This window comes from Scyliorhinus canicula, chromosome 12, assembly GCF_902713615.1.
Source record: "Scyliorhinus canicula chromosome 12, sScyCan1.1, whole genome shotgun sequence".
NCBI classification, from domain to species: domain Eukaryota; kingdom Metazoa; phylum Chordata; class Chondrichthyes; order Carcharhiniformes; family Scyliorhinidae; genus Scyliorhinus; species Scyliorhinus canicula.
The window spans coordinates 108,092,741-108,112,202 of record NC_052157.1 but is presented as its reverse complement, the minus strand read 5'-3'; the positions used below and the strand labels follow the sequence as shown (position 1 = coordinate 108,112,202).

At 43.0% G+C, this 19,462-nt stretch overlaps 1 protein-coding gene across 3 annotated transcripts in view; it reads right to left on the bottom strand.

Annotated features, from left to right (window-relative positions):
• ap2b1 (adaptor related protein complex 2 subunit beta 1) overlaps positions 1 to 19,462 on the bottom strand; it is a 353,748-nt gene that overhangs the window by 161,098 nt on the left and 173,188 nt on the right. For all 3 annotated transcript variants that reach the window (XM_038813715.1, XM_038813716.1, XM_038813717.1), the window contains one exon: positions 10,120 to 10,249. In XM_038813715.1, coding sequence (XP_038669643.1) covers positions 10,120 to 10,249 — 130 coding nt within the window. The remainder of the gene's footprint in view (positions 1 to 10,119; positions 10,250 to 19,462) is intronic.

The window sequence follows — 19,462 nt, the reverse complement described above, 5'->3', positions numbered from 1 at the left end:
TTAAACAATTGCATGACAATAAGGTAGCAGATGGTGATGGATTCCCAGCTGAAATCTTTAAACATGAAGGGAAAAACTAACATTACAGCCTCATGCCTTTATCCTCCAGATGTGGAATGAAGAGGAAGTACCAAATGATCTCAAGAACATCATGATTGTGATTAGAGACCCTTTTGTGGTTAAAAGTAAAACAAGGTTATGTCATCATTCTAACTCTTTTCTCGATCTTCCTTGCTGCTTGCTCTGTATGACTACAGACAAACTCCCTGCTGGAGTGTAGCAATTGTGGAACTGATAGTAAACGGTTTAATCTCAGACAACTACATACCACTCTGACCTCAGTCACTGAACTCCAATACGCTGATGATGCTGTAGTAAGTGCTGTGTCAGAAATGGATCTCCAGAGAATTGTTAACGTATTTACTGAGGCAAACAAGAAGATGGGACCTCACACCAAAAATTCAGAAGACCAAAGTCCTCCAACACCAAGCTCCAATTGCACATGTCACATTGATTAGGAATAGTGCTGGGAAAATGTTGAACACTTCCAGTACCTTGGAAGTTATCTCTCACAAAAGGCCGACCTTGCCGAGGAAATCCAGTATCGCCAGAAATCTGGTGCAGCCTTCTGTCACCTGACGAAACAACTATTTGAAGGTCGTGACATTGAGACTGAAACCAAGCTCCTGATCCACCATTTGGTCGTGATCCCTTCCATACTGTATGTTTCCTTGCTGAAACATGGACAAAGTACACTAGCTACACAAAGCACTCTAGTTATGCCATCAATGCTGCCTGCAGAAGATCTTGCATGTTGAAAGGAGGACAGATGCACCAACCAGTGTCCTCTCACAAGCAGGCACCATAGCGATCGAGGCTATGATAATTTGCCATCAGCTTTGTTGGGCTGGTAATATAGTTTGGATTGTCAGAAATCAGGTTTCCAAGGCAGATCTCCCACTTCAGTCAGGACAGAAGAGGCACTTCAAGCCTACGTTGAATGTCAACATGAAAAAATGCAACATTGGTATCAACTCCTTTGAGACCATTGCCTTGGTCGAACCAGATGGCAGCAGAGTCTGTGGGACGGATCCCAGCATTTTTAGATCTGGCAATGGCAAAATGAAGAGGAAAAGTAGAAACAGTGAAAAGAATACCCATGACCTGAATTAATTTTTAAAAATCTATATTTTTATTCAGTACATTTTCCATTTTACAATATACACAACTCATTCAACTTTGCACAATTTTCATAATAAACAAACAACCACCGCATATACTTCAATTTGCACACCCCACCCCTCCTTATCTATCTCCACATCTTTTTATTGATAACTACCAATTCTTGAAGAAAGAAATAAACAGCCTCCAACTCGAATAGGTAAGAACTTGGTCAGATCCCCACCCAAGTTGTCACCCTAAGTGGCTCCGGTGTCCGCCCTAGCAGAGCCCTCCTCTGGACTATCAGGGAGGCAATGGCCAAAACATCAGGCCTTCTCCCCTCCTGCAGCTCTGGTTCATCCAATATTCCAAATGTCGACTCCCTTTACCTTTACCTCCAAAATCTCTGACATAATCTCGAAGAAAGACTCCCAGAACTTCCTTAATTAAGGGCAGGACCAAAGAATCTGTCCTCCACCTCCGAAAAGAACTCACCCTCGCGTGTTTTAGTCATGTGCGCTCTGTGCATAACTTTAAACTGTATGAGGCTCAGTCTCGCACACGATGAGGTACAGTTTTTCTTATACAGGGCCTCACTCCACACCCCCCACTCAAATACACATCCCAACTGTTCCTCCCATTTTCTCTTCATCTGCTCTCACAACGTCCTTTCCTTCTCCATCAACTGCCCATAAATATCAGAGATCTTCTCCTCTCCTATCTCGTCCAAAGACACTACCTTATTGTTATGGGCCAGGGTTAGAAAACTCCAAAGTATATCATGGAGTTCACCTGACCTACAATGGTTTATTTATTTTGGTTACAATGAGCACATGGGCCTGCCTTTCAGGTGTTATTCAACTGAGGCCTTAAGCACTTTTATTCAAAAACAAAGTTTATTCTACGAATTTAGTTAACATTTAAATAACAAGATTCCATAAACCAGAAAGCCCTTTTCAAAGGTGTGGCCCAGCACACAGCACTCAAGACCTGGTATGGATGCTCTTATTTCCTTTTCAAAACAGCATGTTTTATTTTCAAGTTATCAAGCAGTCTGGAAACAGCTTTTAAATCGAAGGTAGAGAGACACTCCAAGATACTTATCTGTCTCAATACAGCAGCCAAATTTGAAAATGAAAGCAAAAAACTTAGAGCCACCAAAACAAGCCCAAACCAAAATGAAAGTAAAACCCAGAGCCACATCCCAGCTCCACCCACACAATGACATCACTGAAGCCATATAATAAGACAAAACATTTCTTAAAGGGACACTCCAGTGACACTTATACATCAGAGAGGAGGGCGGCAACCGAGGAAATGTAGAAAGCTCCTTCCGAACAAAGTTTCTCACCTGTAAATACCAAAACTCATTCCCCCCGGAAGCTGAAACTTTTCCACCAGTTCCTCCAGACTCGCAAAATGACCATCCACAAATAAATCCCTAAACCTTTCTATCTCTTCCCGTTCTCAGACCTTGTATGACGAGTCCATTTCCCCTGTGATAAATCTATGGTTCCCACATATTGACTCCCTTAACGACATTGACTCCAGCTTAAAATGTTGCCTAAACTGGTTCCATACTATTAAGGAGGCTATTATCACCGGGTTTGTAGAGTACCTGGCCAGCGAGAACGGAAGAGGAGCCACCACCCATGCCCTCAAACATGACCTTGTACAGGAAGCCTTCTCCATCTGCATCTTCCTCCACGACCCAATTCCGAACTCTCTCAATATTTGCCGCCCAGTAGTTATTCATCACATTCAGCAAAACCAACCATTCTGACTGCCTATCTCTCTGCAAAAATGCTCTCTGAAGCAGAGGTGTCTTGCCCACCCATACAAAGATCGAAATCAGCGTATTTATTTTCACAAAAAGAGATTTCCGTCAGAAGACCGGGAGACTCTGGAATATCAATAAGAATTTTTTGAAGGACTGTCATTTTCACTGTTGGAGCACTGCCTGGTGAGAAAAGATCAGATCAGTCCAAAAGAGGGTTGTTTCAGAGTCTGGCAACAGCAGGGAAGAAGCTGTTTTTGAATTTGTTAGTTTGTGTTTTCAGACTTTTCTATCTCCTGCCCGATGGAAGAAGTTGAAAGAGTGAGTAAGCTGAGTGGGAGGGGTCTTTGATTCTGATGTCCGCCTTCCCAAGGCAGCAGGAAGTGTAAGCAGAGTAAATGGATGGGAGGCAGGTTTGTGTGATCGACTGGGCTGTGTTCACGACTCTCTGTAGTTTCTTCCGGTCTTGGAGAAGGCCATGTTATGACCCCCTCCCTCACCAGCTGCCTGAGAATGTTTTTTTTTTTTAATTTAGAGGACCCAATAATTTTTTTCCAATTAAGGGGCAATTTATCGTGGCCAATCTACCTACCCTGCACATCTTTGGGTTGTGGGGCGAAACCCACGCAAACACAGGGCGAATGCAAACTCCACACAGACACAGTGACCCAGTGCCAGGATCGAACCTGGGACCTCGGCACCGTGAGGCAGCAGTGCTAACCAGTGTGCCACTGTGCTGCCCTTCCCGAGCATCTTTGCCACATACTCTGCGGCCTCCGTTCCTTCTATGCCCTCGGGCAGCCCAACCATCCTCAGATTTTGTGGTCCGGATCAACTCTCCAGGTCATCCATCTTGGCCTTTTGTCATTTTTTGCCCTTCCACCATCATCACCTCTGCCTCCAAGGAGACCATCCAGTCCTCATGAGACTATGTCCTCCACCTTCAGGATTGACGAATCTGCACCTCCCAACCGCTCTTCCACCCTTTCCAAAGGTTCCCGAATTGGTTCAGTCACTTTCACCAGATCGTCCGTGACCGCCTGCCTTTGCTTTCAAAATTCTCTCGTCGGGAACTCTGCTAACTTCTCAGTCATCCACTGACCGGGCAATGACGCCGCAGGCCCTCCGCTATGTTTTCCCCTCCTGCACCACCATTGTCCTCCGAATCTGAAGAGAGCCCTTTACTCAGCACACTCCTCGTTTGATAACTTTTAGACATCCCACACCGGAGGAGGAATCCTAATTCTTCCACTATATATCTTCACATGCAAACCACCTGTTAAACGGCAAAAAGGGCCAAAAATCAAGTTCTTAGGCAGGAGCCACCTTACGTGCGACCTCTTACTTCATTGCTGCCACCGGAAGTATGACCCGAATTAATAACACACGACCACACATCCCACATGATGGCAAATGCCCTATGCGCAGGGTAGCACTGTGGCGCAGTGGGTTAGCCCTGCAGCCTCACGGCGCCAAGGTCCCAGTTTCGATCCCGGCTCTGGGTCACTGTCCGTGTGGAGTTTGCACATTCTCCGCGTGTCTGCGTGGGTTTCGCCCCCACAGCTGTGCAGGGTAGGTGGATTGGCATGCTAAATTGCCCCTTAATTGGTACTCTAAATTTATGAAAAAAGAAAAAAAAATGCCCTACACGCCATAAAGTTTCAGAATCATCCTCGATAGCAAGAATAGCCAATAATAATTCCTATGGAGTATGGAAAAAAATTTACGAGTAGGAGCCACACCAGCAGCTGTCAGGAATGATCTGCCAAAGGCATCATCACACACTGCTAATCCAAACAGCAAAGATAAGCAAATATGTCAGGATATTTCACATGGCAGATGTATACATGCCATCAATGGGAACTTGGAGGTAATCACGGGATGGATAGGGCAGTCATTAATCTGCTCTGAGGTTTCTTCCCTGTAAAATGATAGCAGTGTAGGGCGCACTTGAATTTTCAGTTAGTGTTCCTGATGGTTTCAACTCAGAAGTGTAGTCTAATGATTCTTCACCTATCAACCCCTTACATAGAGTTATATCTTGCCTCGATGACTAGAAACATGCTCACCTTGCATTTTACTTCTAAAAATAATTTTAGAGATTATTCATACTTTTTACCTATAGTCTACGGAACAAAACAGGCAATTCAACCCGACTGGTTCCCCCCACCAGCCTCCTCCAATCCCTTTTCATCTAACCTCGTCACGACATCCTATTCCTTTCTTATGTTTATGTAGCTTTGGCTTCTATATTGATTATTATTATTAGTTATTTGCCTCATTAAATGCTTGTGGTAACGAGTTCCACATCAAGATACACACAGCACTTGTTGTATTCAGCCTTCTTGTGCAAACCAAAAGGTCTGTCAAATTAGCATCAGCGATATATCAGATGTAATTTCATTCAAGTCTCCTGCACTGTTTTGGATGCTAAGCATTGATTAAATCACCATGCATATTAAAATCTTTTGCAAGAGGTGGTCACTAACTGGGTCCCTAAAACTAGATACATGCTGAAATTGTGGTTGGTCATTTAGAAGGTATATGCTTATAATGTGTAATTAAATATTTGTAAATGTATGTAAAGTTTAGCTCCAGTTCTACTTTCATCAGATCACTTCCTGGAATATAACAGCCAGATTAACAGTGGGTAAAGCAACTGTTGTGATTGGTCTTATCGACAGAAAAAAGTCCCAGGTCGTTTCCAGTCTCTAACAAACCTGTAGAGGAGATATTTGAGGCTGATAACTAAACAATCATATCAGCTCTGGATGTTTTGCAGTCTGGAGGTGGCTGGTAGGGAGCATACACTTCCATCACAGTGACAGCGGCATGAAGAATTTGGGAGGTGAGGTATCTATAGTGGGAGCGGGGTGGTTGTGAACACATCAATGTCACAGCACATGTTTTTTGTGGTCTTTCAAATTGTGCTAGCCTTTCACCTGTCACTTAAAGTAGGAGCAATATTCTTGGCCATTACTTTAATAGTTACATGGCCACTTAACTCGTCAATACAAAAGTGCATCCTGACGGCCAAGTTTCCGCTGCTAATGCTGACACAAGTTTGCACCCAGTTCAAACTCTGCATAATCCAATAAAGAAGAATGTAGATAATTGGATGAGGGAAAAAGGAATAGAATATGCTGATGGGGTTAAATGAAGAGGGGAGGGGAGGAACTCATGTGGCACATAATAGACATACAATCAGTGAGCCAAATGTTTCTGTGCCATACATTCTATGTAATTCCCTGTAACTCACTCAGCAGAAACTCAAGTTCGCACTTGTATTAGTTATCATCAAAACAAGTGGCAAGTCTAACATACCACACTGTTTTTTAGAAGTGTAAAACATCCCATAAATTGCCAATAAAATATCAACAGAACAGCACTTTCACATATCTTGGGGGTTTTCTTTCCAACACAGACCTCTCACAGAATCATTCACCATGGCATCGGAAGAGCATTCTGCAAAAAGCCTTTTGGAGTATTCAGCTTTCATAGCAGCGCAAACAAGTCTGATCTTTTCTGAATGCCCGCTACGGTGCCCAGTCAAGCCATTAGGAATTTTTGAAGTTATGCCCTTCCCTTTATCCAGGAGTAAATGCCTGTGACATTATATTGTAGGTAAACAGTTAGATTTGTTGATACACAAGGGTTCAAAACACAACTTCTTCTCCGTCAACTAACACAAGTCACTAAATTCAGACACTCAGACACATACTTGTGTGTAGTGCGAAGTCTGTAATAGGCATGACTAAATATGCTTCATTTACCATAATTATAATAGATTAGCAAAATATTGTTGCATTTTCATCCACAGTTATTGTATATTTGATGAATATCAGTACTGTGTAAGCAATTAATTATTACATACCTGGCACATCGATGAAGTGTACAATTCTTTGACAAAAGAACCCTAATGTGCACCACTAAAATGATTCCGCTAAAACGAATAGGACATTTTCTGATACACAAGAGCACGGTGTCAGAATATCCACCATTAGGACCCAGAATTGTGGAACAAAATTCTATTAAGTCCAGGCTGAGAAGAATCACTTTTGGGAATCTATATTAATTCCTGTAATTTCCCTGCTCCAATTGGACAGTTTTGACCCATGAGAAGCACACAATGCAAATACAAAGTGCTTTTCTCCGCCATTCCCAAAGGTATAAAAATAGCTTGAGAACCATAGCTTGAGGGCAGCACGGTAGCATAGTGGTTAGCACAATTGCTTCACAACTCCAGGGTCCCAGGTTCAATTCCCGGCCTAGGTCACTGTCTATGCGGAATCTGCACGTTCTCCGTGTGTGTGCGTGGTTTTCCTCCGGGTGCCCCAGTTTCCTCCCACAGTTCAAAGATGTGCAGTTTAGGTGGATTGGCCGTGATAAATTGCCCTTAGTGTCCAAAATTGCCCTTAGTGTTGGGTGAGGTTACGGGGATAGGGTGGAGGTGTGGCTTAAGTGGGTGTTCTTTCCAACAGCTGGTATTGACTCGATGGGCCGAATGGCCACCTTCTGCACTGTAAATTCTATGACCAGATCTGAAATCATAAAGTTTGGGCAGCACTAATGTTCTGCACTAGACATCCCAATCTCTCACATTTAAAAGGCATGATTTTTTTAAAAATGCAAATTTAGAGTACCCAATTCCTTTTTTCCCCAATTAAGAGGCAATTTAGCGTGGTCAATTCACCTACCCTGCACATCTTTGGGTTCTGAGGGTGAGACCCCCACAGTCACAGGGAGAATGTGCAAACTCCACATGGACAGTGACCCGGGGCCGGGATCGAACCCGGGTCCTCAGCGTTGTGAGGCAGCAGCGCTAACCACTGCACCACCGTGCCGTCCCTTTTTAAAAGGAATGTTACGCACATCTAGGGTCAGGTATTACACAATTTCCCTCTTCTACTTGGATTCAATTTGAATTCTGGATACTCGACCCATTCCCAGTTTCAGGACCGATTCTTTGCCGTATGACAAACAATGATAGAATTCCTTGGATGCGCCACCAACATTCATCCGAATACTTAGCCTGAGAATCCATTGTGCACATGTGAGCCCAGAGAGTGAGCTTCATCAGGCTTGGCAAGAGGCCAATCAGACCTCAGAGCCATGTTGGATCCCCACTGGGCATGCGTACTTTGCATCGCATTGCATAACAATCAAATTGGGAATTCTGGCTCATGTTCCCTTTCTCTTTTTATACAGCGACTCTTGTGGCAACTCCAACACTGTTCTGGCTTAAGAGCAGTTAATTTAACTCAGCATACACACCTGGTGTACATGGGTTAGTGCCGTGGAGCAATAAAAAGCTAACCCTCCAATAAATGAATGCAAAAATACTTTGTAGAAATAAGCATATCAAACATTTCACCCCTTGCAAGCCATTTAATGAATAGAAATGTATTTGCTTTGACTTGGATGGAACACACTGCGATAATTTATTTCATTATTCAATCCCTACAGCCTGCTAGTGTATGAAAGTGCTAATCAGAAAAATATTAACACTTGGATTGATTTTTGACACCAATGTGTATCAGCGGCTGCTCATTGCCAGCTGGGTGCCAATCATGGGCATTTCAATATCCTTGCTGCTTATTAATACAGCCTGACCTTTAAATCAAAGTGAATAGGGGCAAAATTGCTGCTGCTCTGGGATGTGGATAATCATGGTTTCTACATCCGAATGGCATCTGCAACTATCAAATAATTGTCTATCATAAACTCAGGCTACCTGCGGTAAATATTTGCATACTGTGCAATTTCATTGCAACTAAACCCCCGCTGTAATGGTACAGTTAGTCTCAAGAGTACCTCAAGCAAAAAAAGCTCCTGCAACAGAAACTGGCATATATGCGCATTTATACATTATTAATAATGCAGACCTTGCTGTCACATATGTGAATGACAGATATGGAAGATTACAAATTGCTTCTACGGAACAGAAAACACTTGCTCCTTCAATAGTGCTAATATTAACTATCTGAGCTTACTGCAAACACGATGTGCCAGGAGATGCATTTACAGTTCTGTTTAATGTACAGTGACATCGATTCACTTAATTTCTAGATCAGAAGCTGTGGATAAATTTTTAGCATCATAAAAGTGACAAAACAAAATAAAATATTGTTGGTATGATTTAAATATGGCTGGTTTATTCTGGAGAATGGATCAAAGCCGAAATATTTAGTTTTTTTAATATACACCCTTTCCTCCAACAGATTTATTTTTGAAACGAAAACGTACTGACTGGAGTCTAGTTTTTCTTCAACAAAAGCCCCAGAGAGGATCAAAGGCTGGCACAGTTTGTGTTATGCCATGCAACCCTGGACTGACACTATGTTGGACAGCGCTCTGGGCCTTCATTCACGCTTCACCAAGTTGTAAGATGCAACCAGAGCTGTATTGAGCGCTGTTCCCTTTTCTTCTCTTGTTGCCTAGCAAGACAAAGCAAGCGAATGCGAACATTGCATCACGGCCATGTTCAGGAAAGTGATGTATTCACACTTGTCAAAGACACCATGGGGGTTAAAAAGAATGAGATTCAACAGGAGGTAGAAAGCTAGGTGAATGACTTTCACTGGCCATTTCAGTCACCAGCAACCCCAGCATCATGCAGAGGACCAAACCCAAATAAAAAGTCTGAAAGGTCAATATCAATGAAAGCAAGAATTAGCTTACACAAATCGACTCAAAATACTCTTCAAATACTGACACATATTGAATTTAGACCACTCATGGCACACATGAAAAAAGCAGTGTGCACTTGCTCATGAGTTACACATCATCATCCTGCCTGCCTCATGTATTTGCACAGAAATCCTTTTCAACAGGGTGTTTTAACATAATAAGCTTCCCATCTATTCTGATCCCCCACCACTCCTTGACAGGGTCCTCATTAAGTTCATATTGAATATTCCTCCCTGGTAAGGGCAGCAAGGAACAGGATAGAGGACAAACTACTGAATCCCCGCAGAGTTTACCTATTTATTTGAAATAGGTCCATCATTCATCAAAGTGACCACGTATAAACATCTGCAACATTCTCAAAAGTTCATCTTCCAACTCTCAGGTAACTACATGGCACAAGGCTAATTCATGTGGGACTTGGATCACGATACAAAGGGAGGAAATTCAAATTGATGCTCATACCACCTTCAATACAGAATATAAGGTCTTACCTGAAGATTATTCAGCGGTTCCATTTTCATCACTGGGCCAATGGTATTCAGTGGTAAGGAAATGTCAATGCTCTGATTTGGCATTAATGGAGTGTGAATTGGAAGTGGACTTGTGGGGATCACCCCAAAGCTGGAGAGTTAAAAAAAACAATGCATCAGAAAGGTGTGTGTTTTTCTTTTTCTTCACGGCTTGGAAACATTCACTACCCCCTGGAACATACCTACCTATTACCTAAAATACCTACTACTTCAACCTTAGCCAGTGCCGTTTTGTTTCTGGGAGAACTAAAGCATCCTAAGTGGCTTGCCCTCCCTCATTTACCTCAAAGATTCATTCATACTCACTACTGAACTGCTCTGGAGTCAGAAACTACTCTTCAAATTGGCAAGTGCAGACGAGATGGATGTCTGCTCAGACATTGTTAATTGATTGAATATGTAACTACCAATAGATTGGTAGATCAGTTACACAGCTTCAAGCCTCTTCTGACATAAGAACATAAGAACTAGGAGCAGGAGTAGGTCATCTGGCCCCTCGAGCCTGCTCCACCATTCAATGAGATCATGGCTGATCTTTTGTGGACTCAGCTCCACTTTCCGGCCCGAACACCATAACCCTTAATCCCTTTATTCTTCAAAAAACTATCTATCTTTACCTTAAAAACATTTAAAGAAGGAGCCTCAACTGCTTCACTGGGCAAGGAATTCCATAGATTCACAACCCTTTGGGTGAAGAAGTTCCTCCTAAACTCAGTCCTAAATCTACTTCCCCTTATTTTGAGGCTATGCCCCCTAGTTCTGCTTTCACCCGGCAGTGGAAACAACCTGCCCGCATCTATCCTATCTATTCCCTTCGTAAATTTCTAACCAATATTGACAGCAAAAGAAGTTAGACTAAATTGAATCCATGTTTTACAAACTAGGAAAACTATCTCTAACTGGTGAGACATACGGTGCATTTCCTATCACACAACCATTACAACACAATGGGATGCAGTGCAATTATCTCTTAACAGTTCAGATCCGGTTCCTGAATCAGTAGACTCTCAGTAAATCAATGTGGAGTCATGAAGAAATATGCCAACATATTTGATTGTCTGGTTTCCTCAATGCGCCTGGCAGGCACTTTGAAGCCACAGTGCTATCCACTTGTGCTACTGTGCTGCTCTATTCGAACAGAATTCACATAAACTAAACTGAACTGAACATTAATTTTGGCTCATTGAATGGGGGGGGGGGGGGGGGGCATTACAACTAGGAAAGCAGATGTGATGTATAATTTTGAACATTTGCTAGGAAAGATTCAGGTCAATACACCGAGGCTGACAAAGAATGATCTGAGATGCATTCATATTACTGGAAAGAGCACAATAAATAAAATGGATGTGCTGTGGATGAGCTAAGATATTGCAGGATTTACTGTAATGGCGAAGGAAGAGGCCATTTGGAGAAAAATCAGCAGACCAATATGTGCTTCAAGAAGAAACAGAAGGGATGCAATGATTCATTTTTTCAGGGAAGATTTTCATGGTTGAGAGGAAGAAATAAGAATAGGCAGGGTATCACTTGGGGTGGATCTGAAAGACAGGGATGGAAAGGCTTGCTATTAGAGTATGTTACAGACCAACGCAAAATAAAGTGCTGCATGCACTGCTTATTGAGGTCAGAAGAGTTTAGTGCTAATGCCTCAGCCATAATCATGGGGGATTTTCTTTTTCTTGACACAAACTAGGATATAGTACAAACAAGCTAGAGTTTATTGAAATGTTGAAGAACCTTTTATACAGTCAAGGGGACCCACAGAGGAGGCAGTCCTGGGTTCGCTGCTAGTGTGAAGGGACTAATGTGCCTTTAGTAATAGAACATCCAAATGACTTGCAAAGTAGGGAATGTCATCTTCACGAATAAAAGGAGCAGCAAGGGATAACCCTTAGAACAACAGCTTGGTGAAACTTGCGTCCATTGTGAGGAGAGCGTTTGAGACTTTCCTGAGAGATTGCACATGGGATCATCTGAAAGAGTTTATAAATATGGGCGGCAAGGTAGCCTCAGGGTAGATCAAACTTCTTATTATAATACTGTATGTCTGGGTGCAGCGAACTGTGAGCAAATTAATTCTCAGTTTCTCTTCCCCCTCTGAAAAAGTAATGCATATGTTCGATGTATTGAATCCAATCTTCTTCATCTGTATCAAAAGGTTCAAGCTGAGCAAAAGAAGAGTACTGACATTGCTTTGAATCAGACTGGAAAGACCTTCTTCTCTTGTCCTTACAACTGGAGAGCTGATTTCTTAGTTCCTCATCACCAATAGAACGACAAAACTCCAGGCAACCACCAGTGGATGAAGGCAACAACTATTTATTTAAAGGCAGAAAACTACTTCTATGTAACCATTTACCAAACATTACAGCAAAACAACTGATCTGACCAACTGTGTCCAGATCTTGACTGCAGGTTTTAAAGGCCCGTGTTCAGCTTTGCTCCCATTCCAATGGACAAGGAGTCACGCAGTCTCCGAGATTTGCTGAAATCTCGGAAGAGGAAGTGATGTGGTTTCCGAGGTTCACCATGACAGATTGTATCAGGTTGGGTGCAGTGGCCAATGATGTTAATCAATGTGCAATTAGTCAAAAGGAACCTAGACAGGTTATGTCAAGATGGTGAGGTGGGAGATTAAATTTAATACAAATAAATGCAAAGGCACGAGACTAAGAAGAGAGAGCGCATTATATGTAACACGCTTGCGGTAACACTTCACTATTTAACAAAGTCATGGTAACAAATAAAATGTTGGCATGTACAGTTAAGGGCATGCTTGTAACTTGAAGATGCTGATATTGAAATTGTAGCTGGCATTGGCGAGGCTTCAAAAAGCAGAAAATCACAAATACTGGAAATCAGAAATAAAAACAGAAAATGCTGGAAATATTCAGCAGGTCAGGTAACATCACTGGAGAGCGAAAAAGTTAATGTTTCAGGTCAATAGGACCTGCTGAGCATTTCCAGCATTTTCCATTTTTATTTATTATAGGGATGTGGTGTTGAGATGTACTCTCTGTATCATGTGAAAGATGCAAGTTATTCACAGGAATCCAGAGAAGAGTTACAAAGCTGCTTCCTCAACTTGGAGGATGTCGTTATGGGGAAAGATGGTCCAGGCTGGGAGTTACCCCCTTGGAGATGGAATGTAGGGGAAGAGTGGGCTGGCCTATTTTCTAGGTATGGAGAAATAGATTCATCAGAGTTGTAGGACTAGATGGACTCAATTTTTAAACTAATAATGTTGAAGCAAATTAGAAATATTTGAGTTTCTAAAGGAACAATGGAATTGTAGAAGTGACCACTAGCACTTTGTTGGGCGGAAAACCACGGCACGGGTTTTAGAAAAAGAGAACCGGGTAAATTCCTAAAAAAAGAAAGTGGTTGCAGGGCAAATTGTGCAGCCATCTCAATAAGGAAACAAATGGGATATTTGGATTTGGAAGAGTAAACTTCCCAAGTTTGCTGATGATACCAAGCTTGCTGAAAAGGTAAGCCATGGAGATGACACAGAGATGCTGCAAAGCGACAAAGGCAAATTAAGGTGAGTGGGTAACAAGATGGCAGACGGAGTATGATATAGGGAAGTGTGAAGCTATTCATTTTGGTTATAACAATAAAAAAGCAAAATATTTTTCATAAGGTGAGAAACAAGTATTGATGGTCAAAGAGACTTGGTATGTGCGTGTACAATGAACACGCACATGCTGGAGGGCAGCACGGTGGCGCAGTGGTTAGCACTGCTGTCTCACGGCACGGAGGTCCGAAGTTCGATCCAGGCTCTGGGCCACTGTCCGTGTGGAGTTTGCACATTCTGCCCGTGGTCGCGTGGGTTTCGTCCCCACAACCCAAAGATGTGCAGAGTAGGTGGATTGGTCATGCTAAATTGCCCCTTAATTGAAAAAAATGAATTGGGTACTCTAAATTTATAGAACAAATTGAGCCGGTTTGGTCCTCACGATCTCACTTGCTTTGTTATTCAATGTTATGTTTCTGATAATGACTTCAGCTGATGATTTAAGATCTCACTGCATCCGTTAAAAAAAATAAAGAGCTTTGCCCTCAAACTCACCACTTTGAAGTTTTGAGGGTTTTAAACTTTCATTTGCCAGCTTCACTGCATATAACACGCATGAACTTTGAATCTTGATTTGCAGTGATGCAATTCATAACCCACACCTCAAGTCTTCAACTTTATATGCCGCTTTCTTCCTGTTTTCAGCTTCTTCTTCATGGGTTGTTCACCAGAAGGCCCTGGAGTTCGCACCAGCACTGCTGGCAGCTGCAAGATGGAGAAATCTCTCTTTCACCTGAAACATGTGACGTCAGCATACGCGCCCCGCGTGATCTGCTCTGTGTTGTAGCAGCAGGCAGAAGACTTCACTGCATGACATCTTCTCCAAGGTCAGCGGGCTGATGTCAGGAGGAGCTGGTCTTTCTCACTCGGCTCCAGGCTACTGCGGCCGTTGGGCACTTCTTTGCGCGATTGGGGAACGCTGCGATGCATGGCTCTGCAATCCTCCTGACACCCACCCGCCCGCGACCCACCCGTGGGTCACGACCCTGACTTTGAAATGACTGAATTAGATTGCAAGAATTAAGAAATCTTGCTACAATTGGTACAGGGTTTAGACATCTGGAGCAGTGTGCGCAGTTTTAGGCTCCACATTTAATAATAATCTTTATTATCGTCACAGCTAGGCTTACATTAACACTGCAACAAAGTTACTTTGAAAATCCCCTAGTCGCCACACTCTGATGCCTGTTCGGGTACACAGAGGGAGAATTCAGAATGTCCAATTCACCTAACAAGAAGTCTTTCGGGACTTGTGGGAGGAAACCCATGCAGACACAGGGAGAACATGCAGACTCCGCACAGATAGTGACTCAAGCCAGGTACTGGGAACCTGGTACCATGGTGCTGTGAAGCAACAGTGAAAGGTATACTTGCTTTGGAGGCAGTACAGCAAAAGTTCACTAAGTTGGTCCCTGGATTTGTCTTATGAGGAGAGGCTGAGTAGATTTATATTCTCTGGAGTTTCGAAGAAGGAAGAGACAATCTCAAGAAACATACAAGATTCTAAATGAGCTTGATAGGGTAGACATCGAGAGGAAACGTTTTTTCGCCCAGAGGGTGATTGGAGTCTGGACCGAACTTCCTGAGATTATGGTGGAGGCAGGTTCGATCGAGATATTCAAAAGGGAATCGGATTGGGGTCTGAAAAGAGCCCGTACATGGTTATGGGGATGATGCAGGGGAGTGAGATTAGTTGGCATCTTCTTTCAGAGAGCCAGCGCTTTCGATAAAGATTCTGTGATTCCATTTCCACTGGTCGAAGAAACTTACAGGGGCACAGATTCAGAATAAGTGGCCGATCATTTAGGACCAAGGTGAGAAGAAATTACTTCACTCAGAGGTTTGTGGATGTTCCATAGTTGAATAGTTTCAAGGGTGGAATAGCACATTTTCGGTCTCAGGGAATTGAGGGATATGGGGAGCAGGCAGGAAAATGGGAGTTGAAACCCAAGATCAGCCATGATTGTACTGAATGGTGAAGCAGGTGCAATGGGCTGTGTGGTCCACTGCTGTTCCTATTTCTTGTTCTTCATAGATTTGTCAGGAAATAGAGGTAGTTTTATGTTATCTATATTTGTATCATTGGCTATTAGAAATAAGGTATAGAGTTAAGTAGGGTTAATTTTGTGTCTCAGTGTAAGAAAGGGTTAAAACTTTAATTCAATTCATATTAAATAAAGGGACTTGCATCTAAGTGGGTTTTGGTTTTTCATTTCAAACTTTGCCTCCATTATGATTAAAGGGTGTACGACGTGAAAGCAAACAAGCGTTAAGAAAGACTAGGCTGTTGCTTAGCAATCATGGGCCACTTTAGGTTGGAAATAATTTTTGAATTTTGTTTAAAGATGGGCCCAGAAGCAGTTGGTACTCCGCAGCTGGAGAGGTAGCTGTTCTCACAGAAACTGCCAGCAGAGGAGAAGCAGGACAATGGAGCATGGGCAAGAAAGTAATTCCCAGAAGCTAAAGAACACATAGTCCCAGGGTGACTGACGTCAAGGGGATAAAAGGTATGCGATTTGATGAAAAAAACCATAGAAGTTGTATTGGGTGACGCCTGCCACTTCGTTTCAGGGAGTGGTATGACTAACCTGCTGTTCTACAGGGACTGTATACTGACCAAGAACAATATATGCAAGGTAGATGTTTTATCCTTAAAAATCTTTGTACATCTGTTAAGAAATAGGTGGGGTGAAGTAGCATTGTGTTATTGTCAATCTTTTCATGTTTAATAAATGTTTTATTCTTTTGTAAAACACTAATTGGCAGTCATGTCACTCTGTTCATCCACAATTCCAATAATAAAGTAAAAGTTAGGTTCTATTGAGCCAGGTTTCCATTCTGGGCTATTTCTGTCCAGTAGCAACATCAGCTGGGATTGAAACCATCCACGGTCTTCTCTACTGTGCAGTTTCATAGGCACTCCCTGGTGTATAAATTGGTGGCTTGTTATTCATACTGTGCCCTGGATGGTGAGCAATGGCAAGCTAGTTGACTGCTATGCTGTATAGTAATAAGATGGGGCAACCTATCCAATTTTGCCTTTCCCCAAACCAGTCCTACCAAAGCTAATTATAGCTCTCCCATCAATGCCTAAACCAGGATCATCAAAAGCAACTATAGTTCTCCTACCAGTTCTCACACTAGGTTCAACAAAACTAATTATTGCCATCTTATATCAGCACAAACAAGGGGCTGGATTCTCCATTTCAGTGGCTCGGAGTTCTACAAACCGAAAGATCGGCATCGACCCCTCACCGATTCAGGGATCTCCCAGATCCCGCACCGAAAACGGCCCGAGAATGGCCGGGTCCCTGGCCGCGCATGCGCACGGCAACGACCTGCAGCGGTCGCGCCGTACAACATGGCACTGACCATGCGCGGACCTGACCCGCCATACCCGACTCCCAAGGCCAACTCCTGGCCACCCCCTGGCCACGCCCTACCAGTCCCCCCAGGACTCAATGAAGCACCCCAGGCCAGCGGCACGGATACCAGTCAAGTGCGACGGTGCTGGACACAATCTGCAGCCGCCATGCCGAGTTCGCAATCGCTGAGAGCACACGTGTCTCATGTCGGGGTGGAGCATCGCGGGAGGGCCTGCCGATGACGTGCCAACGGCGAGGGGGCGGAGCATGGCTGACCGGCGTCAAACCAGCGCCGGCCCCAATTTGGGCGCCGGAGTCGATTCTCCGCCCGATCGCCGATTACAATATCGGGCAACAGAGAATCCCGCCCAAGATTAATGTAACTGGGATGTTCCTGGTGTGTGGAACTCAGCTATTCATTATCTTCACCTCCAAAAGGGTTCCATTACTCCACATAGACTATCTCCTTTATGCGATTATTTCGACAAAATAAAATAGTAACAAATATATTCATGAACAAGAATTTCTATTGAAACAGGTTGGTTTCAAAGTTTCTTTCAGAGATTTTGCTGAAAAATTCTCTCAATTAAAAGAATCATATTAAGAACAAAAAACAAAAAAGGTTGATCGGGTCATACATTAGAGATGTAACACATTTAGTCTGGTCATAATTATTAATTTAACAAGCAAGTTTTTGAATCTTTAATTTACTACTGCTGCTACACAAGGAACGATCACATCAGAATTTGGAGGAGAAACATTATTGCGGTCAGGCTAACTTAAATACTGTACTTGAACTAAAATGGCTGCAGTTGACATTTATAGTCTCCCTCAGGGAAAACAGCAATGCCTGAATTCACACATTGCAGAGGTATTAACCATTTTGACAGATCGTGTTACTATATAACAGTACAATCTAATGCTCTGAAGTAAAACCTACCACCAAAAACACAATTTCAGTTGTGATGTCTAAATTGTTTTGCTTTTTCGTGTTCATGGTTCAGTTATTATCAGTGTTTATATGCAATTGAAATATCAAGAATAGGAAGGATCCATGACCTCTCCTAGTTATGGCTAACTGCTTTCAGATAGGACAAAAGTAGAAGTTCTAGAATTGTCTGATAGACTGGAGGTGGAGAAAGAGGGAAAATCCAGATTCATTATAATCAGGAAGAAGAACTGGTCTCCACATGGGTGTAAACAATATACGAGACCAATTTGTGGCACAGTGGTTATCACTGTTGCTTCACAGCGCCAGGGACCCAGGTTTGATTTCCGGCTTGGATCACTGTCTGTGCAGAGTCTGCGCATTCTCCCGTGTCTACGTGGGTTTCCTCCGGTTCGCTCCCACAAGTCCCAAAAGACGTGCTTGTTAGGTGAAACGAAAGAAAAAATGCTGGAAAATCTCAGCAAGTCTGGCAGCATCTGTAGGGAGAGAAAAGAGCTAATGTTTCGAGTCCAATGACTCTTTGTCAAAGCTATCTGAGCTCAGATGCTGCCAGACTTGCTGAGATTTTCCAGCATTTTCTCTTTCGCTTCAGGTTCCAGCATCCGCAGTAATTTGCTTTTATTTTATGCTTGTTAGGTGAATTAGGTGATAGAGTGGACGTTCAGAGACGATTTCCTCGGGTGGATGTAGCTATTACAAGGGGGCTTAACTATAAGGTTCAGGGTGGGTGATATAGGAGGGATGTCCGAGGTAGGTTCTTTACTCAGAGTGGTTAGGGTGTGGAATGAACTGCCTGCTGTGATAGTGGAGTCGGACACTTTAGGAACTTTCAAGCGGTTATTGGATAGGCACATGGAGCACACCATAATGACAGGGAGTGGGATAGCTTGATCTTGGTTTCAGACAATGCTCGGCACAACACCGAGGGCCGAAGGGCCTGTTCTGTGCTGTTTTATGTCTATGTTCTATGAATTGGACATTCTGAATTCTCCCTCAATGTACCAGAACAGGTGCTGGAGTGTGGCGACTAGGGGATTTTCACAGTAACTTCATTGCAGTGTTAAAGTAAGCCTACTTGTGACAATAATAAAGATTGTTATTGTTGGCCAGCAGTGCACTTTCTGCATGTGTCAAATAATTCAAAAACCTCTTCCTTCACATTGCTTGACTAGATATACATATACACCAGCATGTTTGCCAACAATTAGAATTGTACATGTTTAAAAGCTGGGGAAGAATTCACATTCTGGCTATTTGTCAACTTTGGCTCAGAGTCAGCATTCCCATTTATAAGGCACCTTTCATGCTCCCAGGGCATCCCAAAATGTACTGCATTTGAGGGACATGAGCAGATGATCTAGTGCAGTACTGGCCGAGTTCCTCGCTGTTAAAGAGACTGCCCTTTGGATAAGA